The sequence below is a fragment of the Ziziphus jujuba genome, chromosome 8 (assembly GCF_031755915.1).
Source record: "Ziziphus jujuba cultivar Dongzao chromosome 8, ASM3175591v1".
In the NCBI taxonomy this organism is placed as follows: domain Eukaryota; kingdom Viridiplantae; phylum Streptophyta; class Magnoliopsida; order Rosales; family Rhamnaceae; genus Ziziphus; species Ziziphus jujuba.
Genome location: NC_083386.1, coordinates 1712261 through 1729562, shown reverse-complemented (window position 1 = coordinate 1729562; position 17302 = coordinate 1712261). Strand labels below are relative to the sequence as shown.

At 32.7% G+C, this 17302-nt stretch overlaps 2 protein-coding genes across 6 annotated transcripts in view; one reads left to right on the top strand and one right to left on the bottom strand.

Annotated features, from left to right (window-relative positions):
• LOC107412845 (transcription factor MYB33) overlaps positions 1-17302 on the top strand; it is a 216149-nt gene that overhangs the window by 136810 nt on the left and 62037 nt on the right. The gene's annotated exons all lie outside the window — the stretch shown is intronic.
• Positions 6455-17225, bottom strand: LOC107412842 (cysteine-rich receptor-like protein kinase 10). Its single transcript, XM_060819546.1, has 6 exons — positions 12939-17225; positions 8406-8530; positions 8026-8236; positions 7588-7825; positions 7128-7278; positions 6455-7039 (listed from the first exon to the last, which is right to left on the bottom strand). The coding sequence occupies exons 1-6, from the start codon at positions 13774-13776 to the stop codon at positions 6731-6733; spliced, it is 1872 nt and encodes a 623-aa protein (XP_060675529.1). The 5' UTR covers positions 13777-17225; the 3' UTR covers positions 6455-6730.

Below are 17302 nucleotides of genomic sequence, written 5' to 3'. Positions count from 1 at the left end.
GACAAAGTTTGTAGAGACATGAAAATGATGGAGGCATTTTTTTCAACTGCAGTCCCACCTATATCTCAGTACTCTGTATTTTGTGGTATGTCCGAAAGGATTTCAAGATTTGAGCATTATCATACAGTCGGATATGCAACCTTGCTAAGGTATTGAAAATTTGAAGGAAGTTCAAGCAAACTTTCAAGTCTCTCAAGGTTTATGCTCTCCAAATTTGAAGTCAGAGAAAGATTTGGGATTTGAGTCGGATGCACAGAGTAGCTAAGTTCAATGTTTCTTAAATTGCCAAGATTCTGTAACAAAGAGAAACGTCAAGAATAGCTTAGGCTATATATCATATGTATTTTGATCTTCATCAATAGAGAAGAAATAAAGAATACTTGGCCTTCATCCAAAAGAATACTTGGGAGGGGATATATATTTTGATCTTCATCAATAAATGTTTCTCTTTGTCCTCTAGTATATCACAACTTGTTGTGAAAAATATCATTAACATCTCTGTTGCGAGACACGTTCAATTTACTTAAGGCACTTTCCCATTCTTCTTCCCTCTTTCCATGAAGGAAGAACGCATGACTTCAAGAGCTAATGGAATGCCTTAGCATAATCTACCACCTTTTGTGACACCTATGAGTGTGATCTGTAGTAGGAGAGCATGTACTAAAAGCATTCAAATGAAAGAGTTGAAGAGCTTCATCACTGTCGAGTTCTTCCACCCTCTGTATATGAGCGCTAATGACACTTTTGCTGCTGTCATTTAGTTTGATTCTTATGTTCTTTTTGGTTTGTTTGATGTTAGTTTATGGGACTATGCTGCTGATTTGTAACCATGTGTTTTGTTAAAAATCTGAGGCATTAGGTACCCATGATGTGGCTTAGCATGTGGCTGTAAGGTTACTACAGAATTAGGTGGAATTAAGTGTATTGCTGTTGCAAAGAGTGTTGATATAAATTTTTTGCTGTGATGAAAGTATCCAAAGCTGTCTTTCCTTTGGTTTTCCACCATTTTTTTCTGTGTTTTACTCTCCCAAAAACCAACATTACATAACATCTCTAGTTGTTACAATGATTCGGCTTACAGGGCCAAATAGATCATGCACTTTGTTACGGAATTGGGAGAAAAACAAATAGCAATGGAAACAAAGAAAGCGAAGAACAAACACACAATTAACGTGGAAACCCTTGACGGGAAAAACCACGGGCAGGGAGAAGCAAATCCAATATCGAAAGATTGGTACAAAAGGTGAGCCTGACTGCGCGATACCTTCTTAACCCTAATTTCAGCCGAAAACCAAAAATATATAGTACATAAGAAACCCTAAAATTGAACGGTCTCGGGCCTATCGGCCCGAGACCTCCGCTTCCACCACAGAGCCCCAAATTTTTCTTCAAAATTTAGTTTTACCAAATGGGTCGCACCGCGAGCTTTTCGGGTCGGGTCAACAAGAATTCGGGTCACAAACTCTAACAATCTCCACCTTGACACGAATTCCATGTAAGGAATGAAAAACATACAAAACTCCAATCTTCGATAAAAGTTGCCATCCTCTTCCACAAAAAACCCCTAAAGGCAAAGCTCAACAACAAACACCAACCAAGTCCAAGCAATGCTCAAACTTGGCTACTGGAAGTGCCTTGGTCATCATGTCAGCAAGATTATCATGAGTACTCACCTTGCTGACAACAATATCTCCACGAGCAATAACATCACGTACAAAATGATACCGAACATCTATATGTTTTGTCCTCTCGTGAAACATCTGATCCTTAGTGAGATAGATAGCACTCTGACTATCACAATTGATGACCGTACTCTCCTGCTCAGAGCTCAACTCACCTATCAACGCCCTTAACCAAATAGCTTCTTTCACCGCTTCAGCTATAGCCATATATTCAGCTTCTGTAGTTGATAGTGCAACTGTTGCTTGCAAAACAGACTTCCAACTGATAGAAGTATCTCCAAGAGTAAATACATAACCAGTAATGGACCTCCTTCTATCAAGGTCCCCAGCAAAATCTGCATCAACATATCCACGTACACCCTCCTTACTTCCACCAAATTCTAAACAAGTGTTAGTAGTGCCTCTCAGGTACCTTAGAATCCACTTGACAGCTTGCCAGTGTTGTTTGCCAGGATTAGCCATATACCGGCTCACAACACTAACAACATGTGCAATGTCAGGACGGGTACACACCATAGCATACATCAAACTACCAACAGCACTAGAATAAGGAAAATGTGACATATACTCAATATCTCTATCCGACTGTGGTGACATATCAGCAGACAATCTAAAATGAGTAGCTAATGGAGTACTTACAGGTTTAGCGTTCTTCATTCCAAAACGCTCCAGAACTTTCTCAACAAAAGATCTTTGAGTCAAGAAAAGTTTACCTGCAGATCTATCTCTCTCAATCTCCATACCAAGAATCTTTTTTGCCGCTCCCAAATCTTTCATCTCAAATTCACCACTCAATTCTGCTTTCAATCTGTTGATATCGGATTTCTTCTTGGCCACTATCAGCATATCATCAACATAAAGCAACAAATAGATAAATGAGCCATCTTCCAACTTCCTAAAATACACACAGCTATCATATTGGCTTCTAGAATAGCCATGGCTAAACATAAACCCATCAAACCGCTTGTACCACTGACGAGGGGATTGCTTCAAACCATACAAGGACCTTTTCAACAAACACACATGATCCTCTTTTCCTTCAACCTCGAAACCTTCGGGTTGCTGCATATAAATTGTCTCCTCAAGCTCACCATGCAAGAAAGCGGTCTTCACATCTAGTTGCTCCAACTCTAAATCATGCATAGCAACTAGCGCTAACAAAGCAAGAATAGAAGTATGTTTAACGACAGGGGAAAATATATCATTAAAATCAACTCCCTGTACCTGTGAATACCCCTTCGCTACTAAATGTGCTTTGTACCTCGCATCTTCAACACCAGGAATGCCTTCTTTCTTTTTGTAGACCCACTTGCATCCCACAATCTTCTTACCCTCTGGAGGTAATGCTAACTCCCAAGTGTGGTTCTTATGAAGCGACTCCACCTCTTCCTGCATAGCAATTAACCACTTTGCAGAATCCTCACATGAGATGGCTTCATAATAGTTGCAAGGATCACTGGGACTCTCGATCTCTTATGCTGCAACACAAGCAAAAGTGACATAGTCTGCTAAACTAGAGGGCTTCTTGATCTCCCTGCGAGGTCTATCCTTGGCAATCGAATGCTCCTGCACCTCCTCAATTCTCTCTTCGTCCACATGAGTGGGTGTCTCAAATGGGCCTGAAACTGAACCATTCTGTGAAGTACTTACTTCCTCCACCCTAAACTCCACCTGCTTTGGCATACTGTCTGAAACAACGAGCTCCTTTTTCGGATGCAGCATTGCCATCTCATCAAACACAACATCCCTGCTAATCACAACCTTAGATGACTTTGGATCAGGAAGCCAAACTCTGTATCCTTTTACACCCTGCGGGTAACCAAGAAATATGCCCTTCTTCGATCTAGGCTCAAGCTTACCATCATTAACATGAACATAGGCAGGGCATCCAAACACCTTCAAATCTAAATAATTAGCAGGTTTTCCAGACCATACCTCTTCAGGAGTCTTGCAATCGATTGCTGCCGATGGAGAACGATTCACCAAGTAGCAAGCTGTAGCAGCTGCTTCTGCCCAAAATTCCTGTGCTAACCCAGAATTCGACAACATGCATCGCACTTTCTCCATAAGAGTTCTGTTCATCCGCTCAGCCACACCATTTTGCCGCGGAGTTCCTCTAACTGTGAGATGTCTAACAATCCCTTCGTTTCTACAAAACTCATTGAAAACACCATCACAGAACTCCAATCCATTATCTGTACGAAGGCACTTCACCCTTCTTTCCGTCTGCTTCTCTACCAAAGCTTTCCATTGCTTGAAGATAGCAAATACGTCATTCTTGTGCTTCAAGAAATATACCCAGACCTTCCTGGAGAAATCATCAATGAAGGTCAACATATATCTGCCACCACCCTTAGAAGCAGTACGTGCAGGTCCCCAAAGATCTGAATGAATGTAGTCTAGAGTACCTTTGGTTTTGTGAATTCCAGTACTGAAGCTAACTCTCTTCTGCTTCCCAAACACACAATGTTCACAAAACTCCAACTTCGAGATACTCCGATCACCAAGCAAACTCTGTTTGCTCAACATCGCCAAACCTTTCTCACTCATATGGCCCAATCTCATATGCCACAAACGAGTAACATCCGAATCTGACATGGATACTGAAACAGCAGCCGACCCCATTACCACAGAACCCTGTAGCCTGTATAATGTACCAACCAGGCTAGCTTTCATCACCACCAAAGCACCCTTCAGAACCCTCAAAACTCCACCACCACCAGCAAAAGAACAACCAGACTTGTCCAAAGCAGATAAAGAAATTAAATTTTTAGACATATCTGGAACGTGACGTACCTCAGATAGTGTTCTGATAATTCCATCATGCATCAGCACAACACCTTTATCCACCGGAACATAAGAAGAGAACCAATCCCTATGGAGACAGATGTGAAACGAACAGGCTGAATCCAAAATCCATCCCTGCTTGCCCGAACTATCCTCAGTCACTGAATAAACATCTCCATCTTCAATTTCCTCATGTGCGACACTGGCTTCGGCATGTTCCTTACTCTTTTCATTATTTTTATTCTGAAGCTTACGACATTCAGTTTTGATGTGCCCCTTTTTCTTACAGTAGTGACAAATAAGGTTTCTGAACCTTGACTTCGATCTTGGTCGACTACCACCATTGTTATTTTGATCTCTAGATGATGTTCTACCTCTAACAATCAAACCCTCTCCTTCGGAACTCCCAAAATTATTGTTATCCGAACTGCTGGTCAACTCCTTATCAAACAACTCCTTAGAATATAAAGAAGCTTTCACGTCCTCCAATTTTAGGGTTTTATTACTGTAAATCAAAGTCTCCCTAAAATTTTTATACGATGGAGGTAAGGAACGCAGTAGCATTAGGGCCTGATCTTCATCATCATATTTAATGTCCATGTTCGCCAGATCCAACAAAATAGTAGAAAAGTCATCTATGTGTGTTTTAATAGATGTACCTTCAACCATAGAAAGGGTGTATAGACGGTGCTTCGCAATCAGTTTCGTTGTGAGATTCTTTGTGATGTACAAAGATTCCAACTTGTCCCATAAGTCCTTTGTTGTCTTCTGATCAAGGACCTCTCTCAAAACTTCATTGGACAAGCATAGCTGAATGGTGGATAGGGCACGCTCATCAACCTCGGCTTTCTTTTCGGCATCCCACGAAGACGGCATCTGCTCCTTGCCAACCAACGCCTTGTGTAAACCGTTCTGTGTTAAAATCGCCTTCATCTTGACTTGCCACATGGAGAAACTCATGTTGCGCTCAAATTTCTCAATGTCGAACTTTGTTGCCATGATCAAAAAAGAAAAAAAATTCCCAAATAGATCGACGCGGCTCTGATACCACTTGTAACGGAATTGGGAGAAAAACAAATAGCAATGGAAACAAAGAAAGCGAAGAACAAACACACAATTAACGTGGAAACCCTTGACGGGAAAAACCACGGGCAGGGAGAAGCAAATCCAATATCGAAAGATTGGTACAAAAGGTGAGCCTGACTGCGCGATACCTTCTTAACCCTAATTTCAGCCGAAAACCAAAAATATATAGTACATAAGAAACCCTAAAATTGAACGGTCTCGGGCCTATCGGCCCGAGACCTCCGCTTCCACCACAGAGCCCCAAATTTTTCTTCAAAATTTAGTTTTACCAAATGGGTCGCACCGCGAGCTTTTCGGGTCGGGTCAACAAGAATTCGGGTCACAAACTCTAACACACTTTGACTAAATTAACTATTAAATTGTTTTATTTTATCCATACCGGAGCCTTCTTCCAAGAAGAGTTGATTCTACGCGTGAATTGCTTATATTAAGATTCTAGTCCTCTAATAATGCAGAAAGAAGTTCCTTATGCCAATAATCTAGTTAGCCTCTCGCTAATTTTTCTCTAACATCTTTGAGAAAGTTAGAGCTCTCAAATTGAGAAGACAGCAACTCAAGCAGAACCCCAGCAATTGTTGCCTTTCCTACACCAACCATGCCTAAAAGGCCAACTATGCGAACACTCCGGAGTGCCAATACATAGTGAGGATTTAGTTTGTTCATCGCGTTTGTAGATTCCAACCAAGCCTTCAAAATGATCATCATATAATGATATGCTGTTCAATTTCCACGTAATATTTTCTGCAGTTCCCTCAACCAACCCGGAGTCCGGCCTGAAATTGTGGCAAAACTAATATATATTTTAAAAAATATTACCATATGATGATCATTAATCTAGTTAGCCTTTTGTTGTTAAGTTGTGAAAATGTGCTTTTCGACTTTGGCCCCAAAGGTGAATGTTCTGAAATTTCATGGACTATTTGTTAGCATATATTAGGAGACTGGGTCCTTGAAACTCTTTATTTTGCTCTACAATTTCTTGCTTTTCTATATTCTCTTCAGTATCGCATTATTCCTATGCATTTAAAAATGCATTTTGCATGGAAAATTACAAGAAAATATGAGACAAATTCTAGTGTTTGTCCATGGAGATGAGAAATATATCTACCTATCCATATAAATATATCTACCTATCCATATTTGAAACCTTTTAGGCATAGATATATCTTCCCTGATCACCGAGGCAAAAAAGTAGAAATTGACAAACCATTATCAGACAAACTGCGATCAGGAGCTGGTTCGAATTCATGACGTTGAGTAATTCTTCCAACAGAGAAAGCAGGTCGTTCCGGTTGAGAAAGGCTAATAGTTTCACTTTTCAACATATGAACAACAGATGACATGGTTGGCCTGTTATATGCATCTTCTTGAACACATAGCAACCCAATATGAACGTATCTCATAAATTCATTTGCTGCACACGAATCTTTTAGCAACGGATCCATTAACTCCAACCTTTTCCCTTCATTCCACAAATTCCATGCCTGCATAATGTATATTATGTATATAATATGTATAAATTAATTAAATTTAGAAAAATTTAAGCTGCTTAATTGTATATATAAACCTTACATATGCAAGCAAGCTAGGAGCAAATTTGGTGAGATGAAAACCAGAGTTCTTTCTCCCACTTAGAATCTCAAGCAACAATACACCGAAACTGAAGACATCAGACTTGATGGAATATAATCCCTCCATAGCATATTCCGGAGCCATGTAACCACTTTTTTAGAAAATTTAAAAAAAAAAAAAAATTGTCCAAAAAATATAAATAAAATAAGAATTGAAATAATCATATTGTATATGTGTCAATCAGTGATTAAAGATTTTATGCATATTATCCTACTCAAAGTTGTCACTACGAGTACTATTGTTGATGTGAAAAACCTCTACTTTATTATATTTAATACATATATGCATCCCTTGAACATGTATAAAATGCCTGTCCAAATTTGATTACTCAAAATCGTCACTTCCGCTTATTACTTGAGATTATCCATAACAAAAAGTTTGAGATTAAAAGAGCACTCACTAAGTTCCAACAATTCTTTTGGTGTTTCCTTCAGTTTGATCGATGCCAAACATCCTGGCCATGCCAAAGTCTGAAATTTTTGGATTCATATCTACATCTAACAAGATGTTGCTTGCTTTCAAATCACGATGTATAACTCTAAGACGAGAATCCTCATGAAGATACAAAATTCCTCGAGCAATTCCTCCTATTATATTGTGACGTTTTGACCAATCTAACTCTCCTTGCTTTGCAGGATCTGTATGTTCAGTATATATGATTCAATACTTAAGAAAGAATTCTTAGGACGTTAAGACATCCCTGTGAACAAAACTATAGAACAGGTATATGCTGGTTAATTTCTATTTTTTTTTTTTTTCTTTTTCGGGGACATGAATATATATGTTAAAGGACATACTGATTGAAGAATAACTTGAAAGAAAAGAATATAGGACATACCAAACAAAAAATAATCAAGGCTTTTGTTTGGTACAAATTCATAAACAAGCATTTTTTCTCCTCCATCCAAGCAGAATCCCAAAAGCCTAACCAGGTTTCTATGCTGAAGCTTGGCTACCAGTACAACTTCATTTTTAAATTCTTCAGCACCTTGACTGGAACTTTTTGATAGTCTTTTTACGGCTATTTCTTGTCTATTAGGAAGTGTTCCCTGAGAATTTTCCAAGCTATGCAATATTACTTACTGAATATTTCCGATATTGCATTTATATTATGCATGACGATATTGCATTTATATATTATGCATGACATTTTTTTTTTCATTTTTTTAATAACAAAAAGGAATGGAAAAATCTAGACATGCATATGCATATACATACCTCGAAGACTTCACCAAATCCGCCTTCACCAAGCTTATTGTCTTCAGAAAACCTGCTTGTGGCTGTTTCTATAGTTTCCAAGTCAAATTGCAGAGACTCTATGGTTGAAATTTCACTTTCACATTTTCAATTAAATAATAACTAATTAGTTTTACATGAAAGACACAACTAATTTATTATTATTATTATTATTATTTTATTATTTTGGTATATAAGACACTACTATGCTACAATTAAAGAGTGAAAACTAAGTTTAATAGAGAAGCAGGCCCATGAATATATTTAGTAGTTGATCTCTAAAATGTGCTTTTAATTTATTGTCTTATTTTTAGAACAAGCCAATCCAACTATAACATTTCTTTACTGTAGAACCAAAATTTCAAAGCCACTAAAAAGAATCATGATTAATATATATATATATATATATATATTATATATTATATATATATGTATATCTCTGTGTGTCTGTGTGTGTGTGTGGTTATATGTATATATATATATATATATATATATATCTGTATGTGTGTGTGTTTTTTTTTTTTTTTTTTTTTTGCCCGGAGCGGCGGGGGGGGTGGAGGCCGGGGGTGTGTGGAACTAATCTCATTTTCATTGTCATTTCGAACTTACAAAAGAAAAAATATTTTTTTTAAAAAAAAATATTTCAACTACATTTTTTTTCTTTTTATGAATTATGACATAATAAAAAATGTGTATAAAAAAGATTCTTTTATTTTTATTCTTTTGTTCTTTTAATTCTTTATTATTTTTTCAAATATATAAATTATTATTATTATTATTATTTCACTAAAAGGGGCAAATGCCAGAACAATTATTATTATTTTACTAATAGTTATAATTTTTTATCATATAAATTAAAAATGATTGATTTTAATATATATTTAATAGTCATATTTTTAGCTCCATATTTTTCTAATATATAACAACTATAATTTATAAACTCTTTTTTACATAATGTTTTCTAAATTTTTTATTTATATTTTTAAATAAATAAAACAATTTATATTTTTTTATCATCAACTATTTAACTTATTATGGTTGAGAGAGAGAGAGAGAGAGATAAAAATCTATATAATAATATATTAAAAAAATAATGAGTACCACATGTCAACATATTATCATTCAAATTTCCCTCCAAAATCATCTTTTTAATTTAATCATATTTATTTATATTTATGATCTTATCTTTTATAATTGTACCTAAAAATAGATAAAATTAATTTTTGTTTTGAAATAAATTTTAAAAAAAAAAGTACTCTTTAAAAATATCGAAATGGTACATTATCATACACATAAAATTGCAAATTCATTCTTTTATTATAAATATTATTACTATAACATTATAATATTTTTATAGTATTATATATTTTTTTTATTTTTATATATAATATATTATTATTTTAATTTTTTTTCAAAATTATTTTTTATTTTAATTATATTTATAATCTTACATTTTACAGTTGTATCTAGAAATAGATAAAACTATTTTTTTTTGTTTCGAAGTAAATTTGAAAAAACAAAAAAAAAAAAAGGCATACATTTTAGAAATATTGATAGCCATATATTGAACACAATAAAAAATAGTATATTATTATACTCATGAAATTACAAACTCATTCTTTTATTATAAATATTAATATTATAATATTTTTATAGTATTATATATGTTTTTTTTTTATTTCTATATATAATAGATTTGTATTTAGGAATGAAGGAATAAAAATATATATTTTTATGACATAAAATGTATTTTTATATGCATTATTTGCTTAATTAAACATATTTTAAATATTTTTACATATATAAATATAGTTATATAGAAATCAATAAAGTTTATTTGGATATGAAAAATATAATATCATAAACAATAATTGTTAAACATAATAAAAGTAAGATTTATTTTTATATATAATAGATTTGTTTTTAGAAACGAAGGAATAAAAATACATATTTTTGTTATTATAATATTATATATTATAAGATATATTTGCATATATATTATTTTTTTAATTAAACATTTTTTAAATATTTTTATACATACAATTATGGTTATCTAGAAATTAATAAAGATATTTTTTTATTTGGACATAAAAAATATAATATCTTGAATAATAATTGGTAAACATAGTAAAATAAGATTTATATTCAAAATAAATTATTTGATCATATTTTATTACCAATTAATATATATTTTTATTATTATATTATAATATTATATAATTTATTGAAAAAGTATGAGATTTTTTACTTTTTTATAGTTGTATTCAAAAATATATAAAATCATTTTTTACTTTTTTATGGTTGTATTCAAAAATATATAAAATCAATTTTTATTTAAAAAAAATTTAAAATAAATATATTTTTTTATTAATATTGATAACAATCTATATATATATATATATATATATATATATATATATATATATATATATATTAATTCTGACACCTGTCATCATATGAATACTTAAGTTTTCCTCCAACAATATGAAAAAAAAAAAAAAATCATTAGTTATTATTAATTTGTCAAATAAACATAAAAAGATTTTATCATATCAAAAATGTATATATTTGATTTTATTTATATTAGGTAAAATTGACTGTGAAATTAATAAAATGAATATTTTATTATGAATATTTTATATAAAAAAAATTGATTAATTTTGTATTTATTTGATTTTATTTAGTTTTGGTAAAATTGATAGTGAAAGTAATGGAATGAATATTTGATTGTAGATATTTCATATAAAAAATCAATTGATATTGTATATATCTGATTTTATTTAGTTTGGATAAAATTGATTGTGAAAATTATAGAATAAATATTTGATTATGGATATTTTATATAGAAAATCGATTGATATTATATATTACAATAATATAAATACACACACACATATATAATATTTTATATAACAATCACTATGATTAGATTATTTGTAATTATTTGGGTAAGCATTATATGGAAAATAATAAAAATATACATAATTTTGTCATTAAAAAATTACATAAATAATGTTTTATTTTATTAATAAATAATTTAAAATATTCTATTTAGAATAGAATTGTTAAAAAAAATCATCTTTTTTTCTATTATTTATAATTTTATCAAAATATTAACCAGTACCAAATAAAGCAGTTATTTAAAAATATGAAGAAAAAAAATTCTTTATTAGTTGTATTCAAAAATATGTATTTTTGTTATTATAATTAAATAATTGATTAAAAAAATGTATAATTTTTTACCTTTTATAGTTATAACCAAATATATATAAAATTAATTTTTGTTTTAAATTAAATTTTAAACAAATAATAAATATATATCTATAATATTATATATATGAAATTTTACTATAATGAGTATTGCCATGCACATTAAATATAGATCATAATCAAATTATATGTAATATTAAAATAAAATACATACAACATGCTATAATTTATATATAATTTGATACTAACCTGTATCATAATATACAAGTCGACACATATAGTAGTAAAACTGTATATATATATATATATACATCTTTTTAAATTCAAATTATTGTTAATTAGGTTATAATAGTAATAATAACAATAACAACAAATATAATTAAATTATATTATAAAGATTTAACATAATTAAATTAGTTATTTGCAAAGAATCAAAAAATATATTTAAATTTGAATTTGAATTAAATTATATAAACACATTTGAATCTAAATTTAAATTTGAGTTTTACAAGTGGAAAAAATTAAATAGAGAAATATTTTTTAATTTAAATTCCACAAATAATTTATCTTATAAAGTAAAAATATATTTATATAAAGAATAATAATAAATAAATAAATAAATTACAGTATGAGTATTTAATATATACAAATTAATTATTTGCAATGAATCAAAAAATTTATTTAAATTTGAATTTGAATTTAAATTTTATAGATGAAAATATTATTTAAATACATTTAAATATCAATCAAATAATATAAATATATTTAAATTTTAACTTAAATTCCATAAATAAATAAATAAAAATTATATAAAAAAATTTTTAAATATAATTAATTATTATAAATTATTTTTATAATTATCTATTATAATTATATATGTCCTGAACTAAATAGGAATAGATGCTAATATATATAAATAACAGGTGCTTTACCATTTTGTCGTCGAATAGTATGGTAATTTTCTCTTGCTGTCTTGTGACGAAGAAGCATACGGCAGACCGTGACCAGAAGGGTCAGAGAACTGTAGTTACAGCTATTACAATCCCAACAATAGCTAATGGTGACATTTTGCTTTTTCCTGCATACAAAACTCCTTAATTAATTATGCATTAATTTAGTGATATTACTTAATTATTTGAGCTGTTTCTTTTTTTTCTCAGAGTATATAGAGTTGGGGGGGTGGATTACTAGAAATCAGCAAATTAAATGAAATATTATCCATCTAGACTTCAGAGTATGCATACCTGATAAAATTAATTGTTATTTAATAAATTTAGAATTTAAAGTTGATAATAGCATGCATACCTTTAGGCACCGTTACCGGATCTGTAGGTGATGGAGGAGGAGGAGAAACAAGCTGAGGTGTCATCTGCGGCGGTTCATCCACATCATAAAAACGATAAAGTTCGTACCTAATATTACAACTAGGAAGGCAAACTCTTCCACCTCTTTTTCCATCTAAAAGTGATGGAAACCTCGAAGTCGCATTCTGGAGACATTTGGTACAATCGTCGCTAGACAAGTCCTGCGTGCACTGCACCAAGCTGTAGATGGTGTCAAATCCTGATATATTGGCTTCATGTACCATGAACTTCTTACCACTCCTTGCAGCCTTACTTGCAAATTCATTCATTGTCTTCTCTACTTCCTGCTTGAATTTGTCCATTTCCGTCGCATTCTCCACATTCCACATGTAAAAATAGGGATACACTGACATGGTGGACCGGAAAGATTGGTTGGAATAGCGCAGCATCCATTCATCGTACCATACGATCATCTCTTTCTCTACAGAGCAATTCTGGCGTGCAAATTCGATTGATGCTAACACACAGCCGTGGCAGATGGTGGAGTTAACGTCGCCACGGCAGAGATAGTTGCCATAGACATAGTTACTAGTGCCGTTGACGCCACCAGCATCGGCGTCTTGGTAGATGCAATCGCTTTCTTGGGCGGCGTTCCAGGAAAGATTAAACAAAACGACATCCAAATTGGATTTGTAGGGGCTGTTGGGATTGAAAGTGGTTGTATTTGAGCAGAAACGGTAGAGAGGATTTTGGGTGGCTTCGGTAGTCATACTAAGGTAGCTGCTCAATATGGAAACGGCTAATACAAGGGTGGTCACAAACACATTGAAGGATGTCATTTTGAGGATCTATACATCTATCTAGCTACCATTTCTTACCAATATAATAATGTATAAATTATATTGAACTTCTACCTGCTTAAAATTCTAAAGGGATTAATTCTCACGTGGTTTCGCAGAAAGGAGGTCGTGTATTCTGAGTCCAGTCTCTCCAACCAACCTATGAATATCATTGGTCCTGGATAACAAGGTTGGTATCGTAAGGGTGTAATAGTCCACACAAATAAAAATACAAACAAAGGAGTGTTCAAAGTCAAGCTCTGATGAATTGATTGTTGATTGATTGAAGGCAGCTAGCGAGGAATATAGGATGAAAGTTTGATGAGCCGCTGATACTGACTTCCAAAAAGAAAACTTAATCAACCAATGGGCAGCTGACACCTTAGTACCTCCCTAGCCAACCATATTCCTCCTGTATATGTTTATCTTTTCCCGTCTCATCACAGCAATTAATCATCTTTTCACTCCGTTCCACATCAATATACAAGGACAATAGATATCTTCAAACCCCGTCGGAGACGGGAGTCGGGAGTTGGGACAACTCAAGTTAATGTACTTAATACATATATGTTTTCCCATTGAAAAATTGGCTATCAGAAAAGCTTGTTTTTTGACAACTTATTCTAATCCACTTTTCGTCAATGAAAGTTTCTTGGAAAAAGAGGAAACTAACTATTTTCTTGATAATCATAATTATTAGAAGATCATTTTGAAGTTTCAGTCTCTAAACTTGACGTAGGAAGTCACAATGTGAAATCACCAAGAAGGAATTCTCATGTTTTCACCTGTCCAGACTCTTCTGGGTCCAATTCCATAATCATTCAAAGACGAATGTAAAAAGGAAATTCAATCTGTCATTGAAAAAAAAAAAAAAAAGGTCTCTGCCTTCATACAAGGAGCAAGCTGTTTTACACCAGCTTTTAGGATAATTCCATTTCACCACGCAGGGTGTAACAAAAAGAAGCACATCAGCAAGCCACATCAGTAAAAGAAAACAAAAGAAATAAACACACATCGTTTTGAAACAGTAGCATAACAAACCAAGCCTAATAAAAGAAAAAGAAAAGTCATTCAACAGTTCCCTGAAGCTGCATTGTGTCCAAGTTGCGGCTGCATCATTACTCTAGTCAAACTCTCATAAAAGAACATATTCTCGGAGTAATTCACTTCAGATCAAGGAAAAATATAGATGAAGAAGGTGTTAGAGATAGAAAGCTCTGGCTGTTTTCTGACAGCTAAAAGGAAGCCACTGCAATTTGTGACTTCTGTAAATGCTTTCTTTAGTGGCCACTCTTCACTCATTTTGCTAAAAATGTAATTATACCAATCATGGGAGATATGAAGGTCTGAAAGTGATATTGTTTATGGAACTGTCATTTACTAATATTTTACCAGGGGTTTTATAGTAGTTTGATCATTTTGCTTAGCATCAAGATTTTCCACCTTCCAACTCCTCTTGTTTTGCATGGAGTAGGATGGATTTACCATCCTCCCACTCCCACTTCTTACTTCCCGCCCCCTTCCAACCAAGCTAGGCATGAATTTTCATTCCTAAACATTTCTTCTCTACCAAACAAAGCCTCAAGTGTCCCACTAACTGGCAGTCATTCGTTAACTCTCTTCATCCAACTTCATTTTTCCTCCACCTTTTTTTTAATTTGACCTGATCTCATATTCTCTTATACATAAATAAACAACCGGTGATCCTCTTTCTTTATCTACCAAGAACAGGGATCTTTAAGACTTAACAAAATCAAACATACCCTTTGATAATTAACTCTTACCATTCATCTCCATACAGAGCCATATGACGGCATCATAACTTACCAGGTTTATCTTACCATTCTTACAATCAAAAGTCAACTCTCTATAGTTCAGATAGCTTCTTAATCAAACATAAGCACTTACCTGGTTTATTTAGCAAGAGGAGTGCAATATTCTTGCGTACTGAACTCTATGGTATAGTATGGTATGTTCAGGTAAAATCGTCTATAACCAAAGAAGTTAAGCAGCAAGCTGACTCATTGAATATATCAAACAGAGATGAGTTTTCAGTAAATTTTGCATGCCAAAATAACTTTCTTACTTGTCATCCCAAAATAACTTCAATAAGTTTGTCATGCAACAAGCTTAGAATATATCAGACAGAGATGAGTTTTCAGTATGCAAGATTTGTAAATACATTAAATAGAAAGATTAGAAGGCATGCATAGAACTTTCAGATTTTGCTACAAGCCTACAAGTTATAAATGAATAAGCACGTTAATATTCAAACCCCCACGAGACACTTTTATTAACAAAGTGTTCCAGCTTTCTCGTCAAAATGCACTACCAATACCTTGAAATTTTGTTTTAGACAACTTATTCTAATGCAAGATAGAGAAATTTATAATGTTGTGGCTCATTGTTTCTTTTTTTCTTTTTTTTTCTTTGTTTTTTTTTCCTCCCCCCTCCCTAATGAAGTTTCTTGGAAAAGAGAAAATTATTTCTTGTTACCCATCTTATTAGAAGATATCTTTCAAGTTTCAGTCTCTATACCATAGCAAATCACCCTTGTAAAAGAATAGGCTTTGGGAAAATTCATTTCCGGATGAAGGAAAAAGAATGATGGAGTTTCGGAAATATATACTGTTTTTGTGATAGTTCAAAGGAAGCTACTGCAATTTTTTACTTCCGTTAATGCTTTCATTGGTGGCCAATTTCAGCTGTTCTGCTAAAAATGTAATCATATATCAAAAAAAAAGGAGAGTTCATGTTGTAAAAACGTATTTTTTAATGGATCTGCTGGTAGTGTTATGAATTATCATTTAGTAATATTTTATAAGGGGTTTGGAAGTTGTTTGATTATTTTGCTAAGCATCAAGATTTTCCACCTTCCAAAGTCCAATCCCTCATTTTTTGCATGAATTAGGTGGATTTACATCCTCCCACCACAACTTTTTACTCCCTCCGTCCTCCTACCAAGCTAGGCATGGATTTCTTTTTTTAACATTTCATCTCTACCAAACATATTCCCAATTGCACTAACAGATTGCACTCATTCTTCAGCTCTCTTCGTCCAACTTCATTTTCCCTCCACCTTGATTTTAATTTTAGCTGATCTCATATTCTCTTATACCTAAAGACACCCTTTGATCCTTTTTTCTTTATCTACCAAGAACAGAGATCTTTAAGCTATGAAAAATCAAAAATAATGATCTTTAACCTTTTGATCATAAATTCTTAGTTTCTTACTGTTCATCTCCATACAGAACTATATGATGACATCATAACTTACCAGGCTTATCTTACCATTCTTACAATCCAAAGTCAACTATCTATAGTCGAGATAACTTCTTCATCAAACACAAGCACTTACCTGGTTTATCCAGCAAGAGAAGTGCAATATTCTTGCATACTACATTCTATCGTATGGTATAGTATGTTCAGGTAAAATCATCTATAACAATAGAAGTTAAGCAGCAAGCTGATCCAACTTAACTGGATTTGACCACATCAGTATGAATCATTGAATTTTATGGTTTTT